At 38.6% G+C, this 18,587-nt stretch overlaps 1 protein-coding gene across 8 annotated transcripts in view; it reads left to right on the top strand.

Annotated features, from left to right (window-relative positions):
- LOC105465361 (dynein axonemal heavy chain 6) overlaps nucleotides 1-18,587 on the top strand; it is a 383,399-nt gene that overhangs the window by 24,849 nt on the left and 339,963 nt on the right. For 2 of the 8 annotated variants that reach the window (XM_011713769.3, XM_011713771.3), the window contains exon 1: nucleotides 893-1,450. The exons of 3 other annotated variants lie outside the window; for them this stretch is intronic. In XM_011713769.3, the coding sequence (XP_011712071.2) occupies nucleotides 1,447-1,450 (4 nt within the window). In that variant the 5' untranslated portion in view covers nucleotides 893-1,446. Of the gene's footprint in view, nucleotides 1-148; nucleotides 1,451-18,587 lie in introns of those variants that run through there. 3 more of the 8 variants (XM_011713770.3, XM_071076975.1, XM_071076977.1) reach the window with 3 other exon arrangements.

Consider the following 18,587-nt stretch of genomic DNA (forward strand, 5'->3'; position numbering starts at 1 on the left):
TTTCTGTCCTGCTAAGCTGCCCCTTTCCCCATCTTTTGGCTAGAGAGAGCATGCTTTTCTATTCCTTTTAGCGTGTCTGGGTTGCTGACGTTTGCATCTAGTCCAGGATATATGAGGCAGAAAGAAATTCCAGAAAACTCATCATCAAATCATCCCTTAGGTCCCTAGATCCCTAGTCAACGTGCCATCTTCTCTCCACATTTCAGAGTCTCCTTATATTCATGTATAATGTGCAGGAACTGTAGCTGTACTCAACTGGAAGAATAGGATAAAGTATGTCTATTTCATCTTGGCCTGGAACCAAAACCTGAGAGCAAAGTGTTGTAGTACGTGATGCAGACACAATGTTCACCAAAACCAGAAGTTGTTATTTCAGCTCAAACCAAGATGTTAGCAGGGCCGCTTTCTCTACTGGAGGCTGTGGAGGAAAGTTTCTTCCTATGCCTCTTCTGGCTTCTAGAGGCTGCCCATATTTCTTCGTTTGTGACCTCTTTTTCCAACTTCAAGGCCAGTAATGCTGCACCACTCTGACCATTCTCTTGTAGTCACATCTCCCTCTGAACACAGCTGGGAAAGTTCCTCCACTTTTAGGGACTCATCCAATTAGATTGGGCCTACATGAATAATCTGAGATAATCTTCTTATCTTGAGGTCCTTAAGTTTAGTCACATCAGCAAGTCCCTTTCGCCATGTATGGCAGCATGGTCACAGATTCCACAGATGAGAATGTGTATATCTTTGGGGAGCCATTGTTCTACCTGCCACAGCACTCCAGTTATTCAAGTGTGCATCAGGGTTGCAAATACTAGACTAAATGGTATCAACAGGTTTTCTTGTATTCCAGAGATTCTATAATTCTGAGTTCTGAACCCAGTCCTGTTCTGAGTGCTTTGGGAAATTCAGGAGAAGGCAAAAATTCAGCTTTCGCTAACAGTCTAACTTAGAAAATAAGGCCAAGGCACAAGAAGCAGTTAAATGACCGTAAAAGTATGACAGAATAGAGTTCAAGTCTCTCTGACCTCCTTTATTCTTCTCCATCCCAATCTCTAATGAAAGGGGAATTTTTAAAACAATAATGTGTTGAATTGATGCCATGAGAGTGATCAATGTTATCTGATGGGGGGTTTGTATGTAGGTGCTCTACTCTTAAGAATTAGCATAATAGTCTATTCACCATTGTCCTTCCAGGAGGGAGCCTGGAATGAGTTTCACTGTCTCAAACACAGGATGGAGGTGGGGCAGGATGCAGGTAGAACCCTGGGGAGGTCCGAGGGGTAGAAAGTAAAGAAGAAGAAAACAAGGAACGGAAGGAGACTGGGTCCTTTGGGTGTCTACTCAGGTCTGACTCTGATGGAATGAAAGACTTTATGGGGACAGTAAAGAAGTGATTTGCACCATCATCTGGACTCTAGATGTTTTCATCATCTTCCTGCATTAAGACCTAGGATGAGTAAGTTGGATGGTGGGTGGAACCTATAGAGGGGCAGAACAACAAGATTACATGAGGCTGTACTATGTGCTGCTGTAAACACACATCCTTTCTGCTCAAGAGGGGTTTTGGTTTTGTTCTCCAATATTGGAGATTGACACCCTCCCAAACCCTTCCTAAAGGCCAATTATGTGCCCAGTTCAGTGTTCAACCCAGCTCTATCTCTACGGTAAAAGTGGGTCTTAGTGCAACATATGTCTGCCCATCTGAATTGATATTTCTTTGGGATCTTCCACCCTTTCCACACTAATACATCCCCAACCACTGATTCCTGCTCATCTGTGGGACCTAGAAATATTTCAGGGCACACAAGATGCATTGCTGGCCTTGTCCCCACCTCCAACCTCCTGATTTGATTTGCATGCTTTCAGAAGCAGAATTGAAACAAAAGTTTTAAATTATTTGATGTGTCCCCATGTTCAAAAATCTTTATTCCTCATAGGATAAATACTTGCGATACTAAGTTGTTAAAAAGGGGTTAAAACTGATTTTGCCAGTGGTATCAACTTCGTGTGATAATATGGAAAATATTTTATCTTAGCTGATGCATTTACCCCTTTGAGACTTCCATAGCTTCAGCTCAAACTCCCTTTTCTGCCTCATTTCTCATTAAAGACATTAGTTTATCCTACACACTACCCTTAAACTACTCAACCTTTCTAAAACACATGCCAACACGTTCACAATTCTGTACCTTTACTTTAAGTATTAAATACAAGGACCCCAAAACCTTGAAAAGCCACCAGTGGGGAACAAGCTTGGGGCTCTCCTTAAATGGTGCCCAAATAGATTTGAAGTCATCAGTTTCTTGAGGTTCCCCCTCCTCCAGCTTTACTCACCCCTCAGCCTGCCTGTCTGTGACTTCTTCCACCTCAAGCTGCCTGGTGTTTATTATAACCTGCTGACACCTGGATACAGTTGGAGAAAGGCAGGGAAAACAAATGTACACTGTGATTGCCCAAGGCCTTAATCTTACCGCTCTGGGCTGGAAAAAGTCAGGAAAAGGCCTCCAAAGGCAAGTGACTAGAGTGATAATCAGTTGAATTATTTTCTGTGCTGGTTAATAGCTAACTGGCTTGCCTCCTTTATTGCCCATACAAACCTGGCTGTCTTCCAGGTCTACGTGGCTGTTTGCCTTTCCCATGGCAAGAAAGAGTTTTCTTTCACCACAAATGCGATAGAAGAACAAAACATTCAGTAGACAAGAGACAAAGAGGCCAGAGGAAACTGGTTCTACAAAACCATCTACAGTGTTCCCTGGACCCAGTGGCTTAGGAGTTTAATGATTAGAACCAATCAATCACTTATTCATTCAACAAATATTTATTTAGCATCATTTATGTGTCTGGACCAGTGGTCAGTGGCGGATTACAAGGGTGAGCAAAAGAGGCTCTCTGATACCTGGAGAGCAAAGACTCACCTGGGGATGCCAAAGGAGTCCAAAAAAACCCAGCCACAGGTCTGACAACATAAACTTTAGCTTCACACAGGTTTGCATTTTTCTTTCTTACTCATTTACCACAGACAAAAAGGGTAAATGTGGTCTGGGAGTCAGGAGACCCAAAATTTTTGTCCTGCCATTGATTACATAAGACTTCTAAAAGTGCAATTTCTCTCTGCATTAAATTTCTCATCTGCCAAGTGGCAACATTTATTTCTACCCCTCCTCTGCTCCAGAACTACTTCGAGGATCCAATGTGCATTGAAATTCCACTGGACAATAGAAGGTGCTGCTACATAAATATAGGATATTATCTGAATGCCTCAAATCCAGGCACCACAGTTATTATAGCCACAGCCTCGACTAGAATAATATGAACCCTGTGAAGAGTTGAGAAAACCCAACTTATCACTGACAGCTTGAGCAACTGCAATGGTATTCATCCCCCTAGCCACATGAAGTCTGGCTCATGTTGTAACCCTGGCTAACAAAAAGTAATTCCTGCAGAACCAAAAATGTTTGTTATTTCCCGACCCTGGATGGTGGAGACAGAACTCAAATTTATCTCTTGCATTAAAGCCATAGACAATATAAGAAAGATTTGTGGTTAAATCCTGAGCAGCACTTGCAGACACTTGCCAAATAATGCTACCTGTGAATAGGCCTCAAGTCTGCCCGTGACGAAGCACTGCTTGAATTTCACAGATATTTGGGCCAACTGGTGGAAGAAGCCAGAGAGCAAGGGCAGGCCCCTTTCCAGGTCAGTGGGAGATCTGAGGTCAGCACTTAAAACCTGTTACCGAATTGCTGATTACACTCTTTGGACCTGGTACCAAGTCCCTGTCTATGGAGAAAACTGCAAAGACAGAAAGTACATTCCTGGGGACAAACAACCTAATCTAGGACATCATGACATGGTGGAATATTTGTACATTTCAAAGCTGTCTTTTAAAAGAGATCCTGTCTTGCCAACTGACACACTCTTAGGATTCCAGTCTACTTTTATACTCAGTTTGGAGAATATAAATTGAGTACTCTGTTCTTAGGCATTAAAAAAATGTCCTGAGAAAATAATTCATACATGCTTACAGAGATGTGCAAAGGAAAATAAGAACTGGTCTAGATGCCCAACGATAGGAATACTAGGCAGGTATGTTAGTTTTCTACAGTGGGAGTAAAAAATTACCACAAAGGTAATGTTGTTTAAAACAACACAAATTTATTCTCTTACTGTTCTGGAGGTCAGAAATATAAAGTTAAATCTAAATTAAGATGTTGGCAGTGATGCATCCCTTCTGGAGGCTCTAGGAGTGAATCTTTATCTTTTCCAATTTCTAGAGGCCACCCACATTCCTTGGCTCCTGGCCCCTTCTTTCAGCTTTAAATTATACCACTCCAACCTCTACTTCTGCCATCACTTCTTTTTTTTAATTTGATCTTCCTGCCTCCTCCCTCTTATGCGGACCATTATGATTACATTGGGCCTGCCTGAATAATCCAGGATAATCTCCCCATTTCAAGATCCTTACTTTAATCACATCTGGAAAGTCCCTTTTGCCATGTAAGGAAACATATTTACACTTTCCAGGATGAGGACCTAGACATCTTTGGGAGCTATTATTCTGTCTACCATAGCAGGCATTAAATGAGTGATGTAGGGCCATTACTTCTGATCCAAACTTTGTTTGGGGTGAGCTACCTCTAGGTATAGATTGGAGGTGGGAATGTGGATGGTGAGTGGCAGGGAGCACAGATAAGCTCACTTGGCCCTCACCACAAGCTCTCTTCCCTCATAATAGCTTTACCAATGATAAAGATGATATAGATTATTTACTTAGCTCCTGTATCTATTTCTCAAATAGGTCTGAAATCAGTCAGTGAAAAGGGGGGTATGTTATTGGCCTCCCTATAACTTCAACAGTGTGCATATGTAAGAGTTTCTTTTTTGCTTTCTTTTTTATCTTTTAAATTTCTTTTTACTTTCTGGAAGTTATTGGTAGAGAACATGAGAGTGTCTTTAGGGTCAACATTAATTGAATAATTGCTACCTGGGTCACACTGTAATTCACATTCCCACCAGAAAATTATGTATTCTTCAATTGTTGAATCAGGGAAGCATCATTATTTCTTTCTTTAGAAAGGCACAGGAGTCAGAGTGATGCTGAAAAAAATTATTCCTTACAGATGATATACTTTTGAAGTTAAAAGATATGTATCACCTACACCTACAGACGCAGGTTTAATAAGTACTGAATGGAGCTTAGGCTTTAGGATCCTTGCTTGGACAAATTCCTTCCAAGGCCCTGCAAAGGCCCCAAGCGATATCTTCACATACTAACAAGTATTCTTTCTCTTTCCTTTTTTTCTTTCTTTCTCTGTTCTTTCATTCTTTCTTTCTCTTACAGAAACTCCATAAAATTAGCTCTGCCTTGCACCTCCTTATTCTTAAGGCTTTTTAGAGAATATGGTCTGTGAACTTGCTAGAATTCACTCTGAATTGGTTAGACCCACAGTTCACTCCTTGACCCCATATTTGTTTAATCTAGAGCAGTGTTCTCAAACTTAAACATGCCTCAGAATCACCCAGAAGACTTGTTAAAAAATGGGTTGTTAGACCTCATCTCCAGAGTTTCTGATTCAGTAGTTCTCAGATGGGGCTGCAAAATTTTCATTTCTAACAAGTTCCCAGGGAACTTGATACTGCTGCCCAGGGAACACACTTTGAGAACCACTAACATAGAGACTCACTATCAACAGATGCTTGAAATGACACCGCTGTTGATGTTTCTGAATCTTGTGTCCCTCAGGCCCTAGTGAAGACCAATACCCCCACCATACACTATGAATCCCAGAACAAAGCATTTTTTCAGTTGTTTACATTTTTTTAATACTTGGACTTTTTGGCCTGAAGCAGCAGCAGAAATGTTTGTATCTACCACATACTGTTTTCCGCAGAAATAGGATATGTCTTTAGTGTTCAACTTTCATGTTATTGTGCAACTTCTTCCAGAAAGCCTTAGCTGCATGGTTTCTTTCTTTCTGACTCTTTCTTTCTTTTCCTTCTCCTTTCTTTTCTTTCTCTTTTTCTTTCTTTTCTTTTCCGCTTTTTCTTGTATAATTTAATGTACATTCAGTAAACAGCACCCTTTTACTGTACAATTCTTTGCATTTTGAAAAAGGTACCCAGTCATATAACCATCACCACAATCAAAATATAGAACTCCTCCCTTATCTCCCAAATTTGCCCCATGCTTCACTGAAGTCAACCCTCCTCTTACCTCTAGCCCTTGGTAATCACTGACCTATTTTCTATCACTATAGTTTTGCCTTTTCCAGAATGAATATGAGTAGAATTATGAATGTATTATTTATTTTTAAGATGGAGTCTCACTCTGTCACCCAGGATGGAGTGCAGTGGCACTATCTCAGTTCACTGCAACCTCCACCTCCCGGGTTCAAGTGATTCTCCTGCCTCATCCTCCCGAGTATCTGAAACTACAGGTGTAAGCCACCACACCTGGCTAATTTTTATATCTTTAGTAGAGACGGGGTTTCACGATGTTGGCCACGATGGTCTCAAACTCCTGACCTCGAGTGATCACCCACCTCCACCTCCCGAAGTGCCAATTTACAGGTGTGAACCACTGCCCCGGCCCATGAATATATAATTTTACTTGGGTTTCTTTCACTTAGCATAATGCATTTGAGATTCATCCAAGTTGATGCATATTAGTAGTTTGTTCCTTTATATTGCTGAGTTGTATAGTACATTGGGTAAATGTACCGTGGTTTGTTTATCAATTCATCCATTGATAGATCTTCAGATTGCTTCCAGTTTTGGAGATTAAAAATAAGGTAGCTATAAAACATCTGCAATACAGGTTTTGAGGTAACCATACATTTTTATTTTACCTAGGAAACTCTCCAGGAGTGGAGTAGGCAAGTAATCCAGAGAGCGTATTTTTACCTTAATAAGAAACTGTCAAACTGTTTTTCACAGTGTCTGTATCATTTTGTATTTCCACCAGCAATGTATGTGAGTTCCAGTTTCAACTATATTTTTAACATTTTAACCTCTTACTTTGGTTCCTGTGGCAGACATATTTTCCATATAGTTTCTTTTTTGCCTATTCTTTCTTGTCAGTAGAATCCTACGTTGTTTCTTTTTTAGGGTGCGAGGGGGAGTGGCCATGAGCCCAGGGAGTAGATCATGACTGTTAAAAGCCACTTACAACAATTCTGTTCTCTACTTTCTCAGCATTCCTTTCAGCAAAGTGTGACTATTGGATCCAATGAGACATAAGTCCAAATCAAACATAGGAGCTTCTGGGAGAGCTTTTACTTTTTTGCTATAAAGGGACGAGTATAAGTATAACCTTATTCCCTTCATTCTACCTTCATTGTGGACATGATGGCTGGGACTGCAGAAGAAGTGTTCTTTCTCCCAGATCCACATTTTAAAATTCAAGATAAAGACTCTGATCATTGCATTTTGAATCATGTGCCTACCTCTCAAGTTGTTTTTTTCTGTTGAATGTTTTGGTTTCTGTCTTTGGTGTTAGAGGCTTTCCTTGAATTTTGTAACAGTCTTTAGTTGTCTGCCTATTTTTAAGACAGGGAGTCTAAAAACACAAAACAGTACCCAGGTAAAACTTGTTTACTGTATGCTTCACTGCAGGGTTGATCTGGCTGGGTCACTTAGTCGTAGAATCTGGCTGCCCACACATTCAGGTCTTTCCCCTTGCGCTGGTCAAATTTCTCCAAGAAGATTCTCCCAGTCTACTGCTCAGAAAGTGGAGGTCTAACTACCAGTGCTTTGAGGCTAGGGTAACCAGCTCATCCTTGTTTGCTCAGGCCTATCAGAATTTTAAAACAGAAAGACCCCATCCTGGGAATGCCTTAGGTCTAAAGAAAATTGAAATGATTCAACACACTATGTCACCATTCTGGGAGCTAAGAAGGGAAAGAGGGTTGGGTGATCTTGTCATTTTGCATGTTCACATTCAGATAACGACACTGTTTTTAGTAGGTTACCCACCTTTGGGTACCTTAAGGACAGTGCCTACTGTCCCTTAGAGTAGAGACATTCTGTTTTACTCACTCCAGAGAATAAATTTCCAGTCTTGTCCTGGGATTGGAGGAGGGTGGAGCAAATCTGAAGACTCATTCAATCCTTGAACAGACTGTCAACCAGTCCCCTTGTTTAAACCCTTATTTCCAGACCTGTGTGGTGCCATGAATTCCAGAGGCTTCAAGGATTCTATTATATATATTAGTTGGTTATTCTCTTTTCTCACCATTGCTTAGAGTCCACCTTTATTTTGTGTCTGTTAAATCACTTACCATTCATACTTCATATTTTTGTTTCTTTTCCCATTCTCATAATTTTTCTGAGTTTCCAACTTTAAAGAAATTCTTGTAGTGGGGTTTTAAGAAGAAATAAAAGTAGTTTGGTATAGTCAAAATGCCATATTGCTCTTACATCTGTGGGAATAAGCTTGTCATACACTTTTTATCCAAATACCTAAGTGCCTCAGGGAATGTAATTCTCAGAGCTTACTGCTGTTGCCCACTGTGTGTCGCTATCTTCTTACCATTTGAAACCACAATTTCTGGAGTCTTTCTAGTATTAACGTACTGAGTTCCAATATGTCTAAAGATAATAAAAAATAATGACACACACTACAAAATCATAGCACAAGCAAAAGCTGACAGCACTGAAAAATTTTCTAGAAGATTTACTCTCCTAAAATTAAAATGGTAATTTATCTTGACATAGTGACCACTTTCTATATATACTGTATATTCTATATATTTTCTATATACTATATGTATATATATTTACTATAGCAGGGGTTGGAAAATCTTTTCTTTAAAGGACCAGATAGTAAATATTTTCATTTACTATTTTAAAGGCATGGCTATGATCCAATAAAACTTTATTTACAAAAACACAGGTGGACGTCTGGATTTGACCCATACATTAGAGTTTGCTAATCCCTGCTCTGTGCTATATGTAGATAATATATGTATACAGATTCTGTACCGTAAGTATAGATTATATACCATGTGTATATTTTTAAACAAAATGAAATAATGTATAATATTCTGAAACTCACATTTTCACTTAACACTATATTGAGTATATTGCCCCATTTCATGTCGATACATATAGCTCTCCTTCTTTGTTTTAATTGGCTAGAGCAACTTATTGGGAATTATAGTTTAGATACTATATTTTATTTAAATATAGCTTCCATAAAAATCCTTAAATAAATATCTTTGTGCCTCTGATCACATATTTTTAAAGTCAAATTTACAAAAGAGAAACTACCTTTAAAAGATACACGTAGCTTTCAAAACTCAACAAATGCTGAAAAATTTCTCTCCAAGATGCTGTGCTAATTTGAACTCTATAAGCAAAAATCGTTGGCCGAGCCTACATAGTTGAAATTCCTGTAGTTAAAAAGTTATGTAAATGAGTCATCACTGAAAGGCTCCAGAAGGAATCAGCACTAGAAGACTAAATGGCTATGCAAGTGACGCAGATGGTTCAAGAGGAATCTAGGCTGGGACATCCTTGTTAGACACAACAGCTTCAGGCCCAAAGATGAGTAAAGGGGTGAGATGCTGAGATCAAATATTCTAACAAGGAGAACTGATATGAAACGGGTCCACGATAGGCTGTTTGTTCAGTTTTAAGAGACCGTAACAACAGACAAGGCTCCCCACCAAGGCACACAGGTGTGTTATGGTCAAGCACGAGGGACTAAGGCCACAGTAAGAACAGGAGTGGTTGTCATTAGTTTGAGTTTGGACTCAAAGGCAAGACAGAATGGACAGAGTGAGATCAGAGGCAGCAGTTGCAGTTTGTAGGTTTTCCCCGACGGCCACACTGAGGGAAGGGCTGTCTTTGTGAAAGGATGTGGTCCTAGGAGAAGGGGGTGGGGGACAAGAGTCTGGCTCCACTGGAGACAAAGGTCCAAAAAACCTCAGCCCAGGACTCACACATTGGTCTGTCTCTGAGAGCTCAGGACACTATTAGTGGTAGCATATGAATGATCTGAGACCCTGGGACCATCAGTGTTGATTTGTTTGCTGGATACAGATTCTCTATAATGTAGCATTTGACAAAGGCCATGGCTAATATCCTGATTTTCAGGAAGCAAAAAGGAGACATTAGTAGAATTCCTAGATGAAGGGAAATCATTTTCCTACTGTACTCATTATGTCATATCACATTCAAAATCCCACTTTCTGTCCCAAAAGCCATTTTTAGTGTAGAATTACTAGAGAGTTCTGCAAAACTATCATACATGGACTAAAGAAACCAGAAGTTTAGGAGGGAGAGATTTAAAGAAGGAAAATTAAGGGTAGAATAATATCTGCATTCAAACATTAAAAACAAAAAGCAAAAAACAAAAAACCCCAGGGACAGTTTGTAGAAGTGACTATAGAGTAGATTTTGACATCTACCCAAAACAGAACTTTCTGAAAATTAGAACTCTCTAACAGAGGCACAGATATAATGCATTTCCCTGTAACTGGACGTGATCAAAGATGAGAAACTCACCTTCCAGGCACCATTCCAGCCTTCCATATCCAGCAGGCCTACTGGACACCAATTCTATTCTCCGTAGCAGCACTTCTAAAATTTAATATGAACTGAACCACCTGGGAATTATTAAAATACAGTTTGATTCATGAGGTCTGGAGCAGGATCTGAGATTCTGCAGGACTAGCAAGCTCTCAGGTGATACCAATGCTGCTAGTCAATGGATCACACCTTGAATAGCAAGCTGCTGTGGCAGAGGCTCTCGGAGGTGTCTGTGTGGAATCACCTGGGGTAGGGGACACTTTAGAAAAAGTATCAATGTCTGGATATCTCACTCTTAGTTTAATTCGTATGATGTGTGGCCTGGACATCAGAATTTTTCAAAGCTCTCTAAGTGATCTTAATATGCAATTAAGTTTAAATGCCCTTTGACTATTTATTTATTTATTGAGACAGAGTCTTGCTCTGTCACCCAGGCTGCAGTGCAATGGCAATCTCGGCTCACTGCAACCTCCACCTCCCGGGTTCAATCGATACTCCTGCCTCAGCCTCCCCAGTAGCTGGGATTACCAGCATTCACCACCGTACCCAGCTAATTTTTGTATTTTTAGTAGCGACGGGGTTGCACCATGTTGGCCAGGCTGGTCTCGAACTCCTGACCTCAGGTGATCCACTTCGGCCTCCCAAAGTGCTGGGATTAAAGGCATGAGCCACCACGCCCGGCCTCTTTGACCTTTTCAAATCACAAAAACACTAACTTAAAGATCACCTCTGCAAAGACCTTTAAGTCTTGAAATGTAATTATCTAGGCTTGGCAGGGCTTATCACTTGTACATATTCACATTGGTTCAATATTTTGAAGGAAAGCTTTATAATAATTATTACTTCTCATAACTAATGGGGCACTAGACCATATAATGCCTCAAGTTCCTTTCAGATTTAAGAAACAATTGCCCTGATTCAAAATCTGGTAATGCATATATTTGACCACGAGGTGGTGATGAAGCAACAGAATATGATATCACAAACCCCTCAGAAAGTTGAGCAACCTGTGACTTATGCCAACACTTAAGGGTGCCCCACTTACAGACTATGTCTGATTCTCATCTGTGAGAAGTAATTGGTCACAGACTCTTTTAAGAATCTTATCAATGTTATAGACAAAGAAATGCACACACACAAACATGAATACAATTGTAAGCAGTTCACAGACCCCGAAATTAAACTGGACAGCCAAGGCTGAAGAGACATTAACTCCCGTATAAATTATATGAAGCCTCTACCACTCCCACCTCCACCCTTCTCAGCAGCTGACCACATCTCCTGCTTCAGAGAGGAAATAGAATAAATAAGGCCCCAAATCTATAACTTTACCTAACACACTGCCACCTTCCTTCCATCTATGTGGGACAGATATCATTTCTTTTTATCAAAAACTAAATCTTTCAGCAGTGTTCCTGATCCGTTTCATCCTGGCCTCCATCCAGTTCGTGTTCCCTCCCCTTTATACTTTCCTATGCTTTCTTATGCTAATTTAAAAGTAACTCATTTTTCTTAATGTAAAACTAGGATATGGTCTTCATTTTTAAACACACAGAATAGCAAAGGGCATCACATAAAAATAAACATAAATCTCCTAAATAGTTATGTTTTTCTTCTGCATAGTTTCTGAGTTTATATATATTCTGGGATTACGAAAATATAATCATGTTATGCAAACTGTTTTATGACATTACTACCTAATATAACTTTAAAATATTTTCATCTTTATATTTCTTCACCTGCAGATGTGGTTCTTAACCAGAGATATTCATGTGAATCACCTATAAGAATTTTTCGAGCAAATACTTGTCTGAGTGCCAATGCCAAAGATTCTAATTCATCAGATCTGGCATGAGTCCTGGAAATCTGTATGTTTAGAAACTCCCACCTGTGATTTTGAGGTGTAATACTGGAAATATAATTTTAAATCAATTTTACTGTTATAAGTTACATATTATAAAATGCACGTGTTCTAAGAAATTCAGTACAGTGAGTTTGTACACATTTATATGCCCATGTAACCACCAAAGTAACCAAGATATAAAATATTTCCATCACTCCCCCAAATTTCCTTGTTCCCCTTGCCAGTCAATCTCCTACCCCTCTCCCAGCCCCAGGTAATAACTGATCTATTCCCTATCACTATAAATTAGATTTGTATTTTCTAGAGATTCGTATCATTGTAATTAGACAATATGTACTTTTTTTTTTTTTGACAGAGTCTCACTCTGTCACCCATGCTGGAGTGCAGTGACACGATCTTGGGTCACTGCAACCTCCACCTCCTGGGTTTAAGCGATTCTCATGCCTCAGCCTCCCAAGTAGCTGGGACTACAGGTGCGCACCACCATGCTCGGCTAATTTTTATATTTTTAGTAGAGACGGGGTTTCACCACATTGGCCAGACTGGTCTCAAACTCCTGACCTCTAGTGACCTGCCAGCGTTGCTGGGAATACAGGCATGGATCACCATGCCCAGTTACAACAATATGTACTCTTTCGTGTCTGGGTTGGTTTTTTGTTTGTTTGTTTGTTTTTGTTTGTTTTTTTTTTTTTTTTTTTTTTGCTCAGCTAATGTTTTTCAGGTATGACCATGTTGTTGTACGTATCAACAGATTGTTCCTTTTTATTGCTGAGAAGTATTACAAATAAAGCTGCTATGAAAATTCACATGCGAGTGTTTGTATAGATATAGACTTTCTTTCATTTTGCATGGGTAAATACCTAAGAGTAAAATACCTAGGTTATATGGTGACTATGTCCTTTCCTGGCAATTTACTGACTGTGCAGCCTTGGAAGAGTAACTTTACCTCTCTGAATCTTAGCTGTGAAATAGGATTACCAACCCAGAATTTCAAGCCATTGAACTGCCCTAGGATTCTCTGCCATAGGCTATTGCTAGGGAATATTTAAAATAGTAAAAACAAGTTGGCAAATTGGATTTTTATAAGCGGAGAATATTAGTATGATAACATATTTTTACAAGTAGGCATACTGTAATTTAGCAACAAAATCATTATTGAATAACCAAAGGCCTCACATTAGGATGAAAATAAGCAGAAAGGAACCAGGTAGTAGTATTAAGGTATTTGGGCAAACTGGCAATAATTGGCATTAGAATTGCAGCCACAGACCCAAAAGTGATCCCTGAAAAGCGACATGGCCTCCAGATCTCAGCCTTTCCCCACCCTTTGGCATATTGCCCACATCCCTAGAAGAAGTCTTGGCCCTTCCCAGCCCTTCAGTTCTCCACTGTGAGCTCTGGGTTGTGTATACTATGTACAGCAAGGTCCTTCCAGACAAGATGGGTTTCTGTACCTAAACTTCCATAGGGCCACCAATCAGGTCCTGCAGAAAACCAAACAACTTGTCCTGAATCTCTGTGCTTCATTCTGCACGTCCCAGAGGTCTTGCAGAGACTAGATATTATAGCTGGGATATTTTCCCAATCCCTCTTCCATGAATCTGTAGGCTGAGGGACCAAGGAGTCTCATGCCCAGGTCACACCAGTTATGACACTAATAGGGTTCTCAAACTCACTTTTTTGGCAGCATGTCTAGATATCACCCTGTCTTTAGGCTCTCAGCCTTACTCTTCAGAGATACCTGGCCCTGACATATTGCTTATTCAGAGCAGTCTCCAAAAGGCTTCTTGCTGTGCACAGAGCCCTAATATTTGTTTGAATCTTTTTACATTTGCTTCATCAAAAAAATTCTAAATCTAAAGCTTTTTTGTTTTTCGAATAGAAACCTGCTCAAGTAAAAAAAAAAATTGAGAAGTTGGGTTTCTTTTAAAATTGAGTAATTTAGTGAGGTTGTGGAAAACACCCAGATTCAAGCCAAAGGCCTCTTGCTTCTAAAGTGACAGCAGAATTCAAAAGCAGCAAAAATAGCAAGAGCACACTACATTTTGTACTGCTCAGACCAAGAGTCCCATGTCAGCACCTGCTCTGCTATTCATGTGCTACTCTTTTTTTTTTTTTTTAATATCACCACAGCCTCACATATGGGGTTCACATTCCTCTTCTTTGGTGTCTGTCACCCCTCACTGTCCCTTGGGTTTTTCCTTATTGAGTGGGTTAGCAGTCAAATGGTAAAGTCTCTTATCTTTCATCTTCCCAATTGTCACCAAAGAGAGGCACACATCCATTTGCTGTTTTTAAATTTTTTTAATGTTGTGGGTGCATTGTAGGTACATATGTTTATGGGGTACATGAGATGTTTTGATACAGGCATTCAATGGGAATAAGCATTTCATAGATATTGGGGTATTCATCCCCTCAAGCATTTATCCTTTAAGTTGCAAACAATCCAATTACACTCTATAAACTATTTTAAAATGTACAATTAAGTTATTACTGATTATAGTCACCCTGTTGTGCTATCAAATAGCGGGTCTGATTCATTCTTTCTATTTTTTGGTACCCATTAACCATCCCCACCTCCCCACCAACCCCCAACTACCCTTCCCAGTCGCTGGTAACCATCCTTCTACTCTGTGTGTCCATGAGTTCAATTGTTTTGATTTTCAGATCCCATAAATAAGTGAGAACATGCAATGTTTGTCTTTCTGTGCCTAGCTTATTTCACTTAACATAATGATCTTCAGTTCCATCCATGTTGTTACAAATGACTGGATCTCATTCTTTTTATGGCTGAATAGTACTCCACTGTGTATACATACCACATTTTCTTTATCCATTCATCTGTTGTTGGACACTTAGGTTGTTTCCACATCTTATCTAGTGTAAAGAGTGCTGGAACAAACATAGGAGTACAGATATCTCTTCAATGTACTGAGTTCCTTTCTTTTGGATATATCCAGCAGTGGGATTGCTGGAGCATACGGTAGCTCAATTTTTAATTTTTTGAGGAACCTCCATACAGTTCTCCATAGTGGTTGTACTAATTTACATTCCCACCATCAGTGTACAAGGGTTACCTCTTCTTCACATCTTCATCAGAGTTTGTTATTGCCTGTCTTTAGGATATAAGCCATTTTAACTGGGGTGAGATGATATCTCATAGTAGTTTTGATTAAACATGGATGATCAAGGATGTTGAACACCTTTTCATATGCCTGTTTGACATGCGTGCATCTTTTTTTGAGAAATGTCTATTCAAATCTTTTGCCCAGTTTTTGATCAGGTTATTCGTTTTTTTTCCAATAGACTTGTTTTAGCTCCTTATATATTCCGGGAAGTAATCCCTTGTCTTGTCTTTCCCTAGTGTATATTCTTGGCACCTTTGTCCAAGATGAGTTCACTGTAGGTGTGTGGATTTGTTTCTGGGTTCTCTATTCTGTTCCATCATCTATGCATTTGTTTTTATGCCAGTACCATGCTGTTATGGTTACTATAGCTCTGTAGTATAAACTGAAGTCAGGTCATGTGATTCCTCAAGTTTTGCTCTTTTTGCTCAGGATAGCTTTGGCTATTCTGGGTCTTTTTATGGTTCCATATAAATTTTAGGATTGTCTTTTCCATTTCTGTGAAGAATGTCATTGGTAATTTGATAGGGATTCCATTGAATCTGTAGCTTACTTTAGGTAGTATAGACATTTTCACAATATTGATTCTTCCATGAACATGGAATATTTTTCCATTTTTTGGTGTTCTCTTCAACTTCTTTCATACTTTTCATTATAGAGATCTTTCGCTGGTTTGGTTGATTCCTATAGAATTAATTTATTTGTGGCTATTGTAAATGAAATTACTTTTTTATTTCTTTTTCAGATTGTTCGCTGTTGGCATATAAAAATGCTACTGATTTTTGTATGTTGATTTTTGTATCCTGCAACTTTACTGAATTTGGTTATCAGTTCTAATAGTTTTTTTGTGGAGTCTTTAGATTTTTCCACATATAAGATCATATTATTTGCAAACAAGGATAATTTGACTTCTTCCTTTCCAATTTGGATGTCCTTTATATCTTTCTCTTGTCTGATTGCTCTAGCTAAGACTTCCAGTACTATGCTGAATAACAGTGATAAAAGTTGGCATCCTTGTCATGTTCCAGATCATAGAGGAAAGGCTTTCGATTTTTTCCCAATCATTATGATACTAGCTATAGGTCTGTCATTTATGGTTTTTATTATGTTGAGATACGTTCATTCTATTCCCAGTTTTTTGAGGGGTTTTATCATGAAGGGATGTTGAATTTTATCAAACTCTTTTTCAGCATCAATTGAAATGATCATATGGTTGTGTCCTTTCTTCTGTTGATACGGTGTATCACACTGATTCATTTGCATATGTTGGGTCATCTGTGCATCCCAGGGATCAGTCCCACTTGGTCGTGATGAATGATCTTTCTAATGTATTGCTGAATTTAGTTTGCTAGTATTTTATCGAGGATTTCTTACATCAAAATTTGTCAGCGATATTAGCCTGTAGTTTTCTTTTTTTTAAATGGGTCTTTCTCTGGTTTTGGTATCAGAGTAATACTGGCCTTGTAGAATGAGTTTGGAAGTATTCTGTCCTCTCCTATTTTTTGGAATAGTTTGAGTTGGATTGGTATTAGTTCTTCTTTAAAAGTGTGGTAAAATTCAGCAGTGAAGTCTTCAGGTCCTGAGTTTTTCTTTACTGGGAGACTTCTTATTATGACTTTGATCTCATTACTTGTCATTGGTCTGTTCAGGTTTTGGATTTCTTTCTGGTTCAATCTTGGTAGGTTGTAAGTGTCTAGAAATGTGTTCATTTTTCTACATTTTCCAATTTTATTGGCATATAATTGGTCATAGCAGTAATTAATGATCCTTTGAATTTCTGCAGTATCAGTTGTAATGTCACCTTTTTTATTTCTGATCTTATTTATTGGGATCTTCTCTCTTTTTTCTTCATTACTCTGGCTAAAGTTTTGTCAGTTTTGTTTAACTTTTCAAAAAACCAACTTTTTATTTCATTGGTCTTTTCTATTGTCTTTTTCATTTCAATTTCATTTATTTCTGCTCTGATCTTTATTATTTCTTTTCTTCTACTAATGTTTGATTTGGCTTACTCTTGATTTTCCAGTTCTTTAAGAAGCATCATTAGATTGTTTATTTGAAGTTCTTCTTTATTCATGTAGGCACTTATAGCTATAAACGTCCCTCTTACTTCCGCTTTTGCTGTATCCCATAGAGTTTGGTATATTGTGTTTTCATTATGATTTGCTCAAGAAATTTTTCAGTCTTCTTCTTATTGCTTCATTGATTCCTGGTCATTCGGGAGCATATTGTTTAATTTCTACCTATTTGTATAGGTCCAAAATTCTTCTTGTTATTAATTTCTAATTTTATTCCTTTGTGGTCAGAGAACATATTTGATATTATTTCAATTTTTAAAATGTTTTCAGGCTTCTCTTGTGACCTAACATGGGCTTTCCTTGATAATAATTCATGTGCTGAGGAAAAGAATGTATATTCTGTAGCCGTTGGATGAAATGTTCTGTATATATCTATTAGATCCATTTGCTCTATAGTGCAGATTAAGTCTGATGTTTCTTTGTTGATTTTCTGTCTGGAAGGTCTGTCCAATGTTGAAAGTAGGGTGTTGAAGTCTCCAGCTATGATTGTATTGGAGCCTATCCTAGCTCTAACAGTATTTGCTTTATATGCATTGGGTGCACATGTATTTATAATTGTTACATTCTCTTGCTGAATTGACCCCTGTATCATTATATGCTGACCTTCCTTATCTCTTATAGTTTCAGTCTTGAAATCTATTTTGTGTGATGTAAGTATAGCAACTGCTACTCTTTTTTCATTTCTATTAGCATGGAATATCTTTTTTCATCCCTTTATTTTTCATCTATGTGTGTCTTTATGGGGGATGTGCATTTCTTATAAGCAATGGATCAATGGGTCTTGTTTTTCATTCATTCGGCCAGTCTGTGTCTCTTGATTGGAGAGTTAAGTTTATTTACATGCAATGTTATTATTTATAACTACGGACTTAATCCTGCCATTTTGTTATTTGCTTTCTGGTTGTTTTGTGGTCTTCCCTTCCTTCTTTCTTTCCTGTCTTCCAGTAGTAAAGGTGATTTTCCTTGGTGATATTATTTAGTTTTCGTGTGTGTGTG

Source organism: Macaca nemestrina, chromosome 13, assembly GCF_043159975.1.
Source record: "Macaca nemestrina isolate mMacNem1 chromosome 13, mMacNem.hap1, whole genome shotgun sequence".
Classification (NCBI taxonomy): domain Eukaryota; kingdom Metazoa; phylum Chordata; class Mammalia; order Primates; family Cercopithecidae; genus Macaca; species Macaca nemestrina.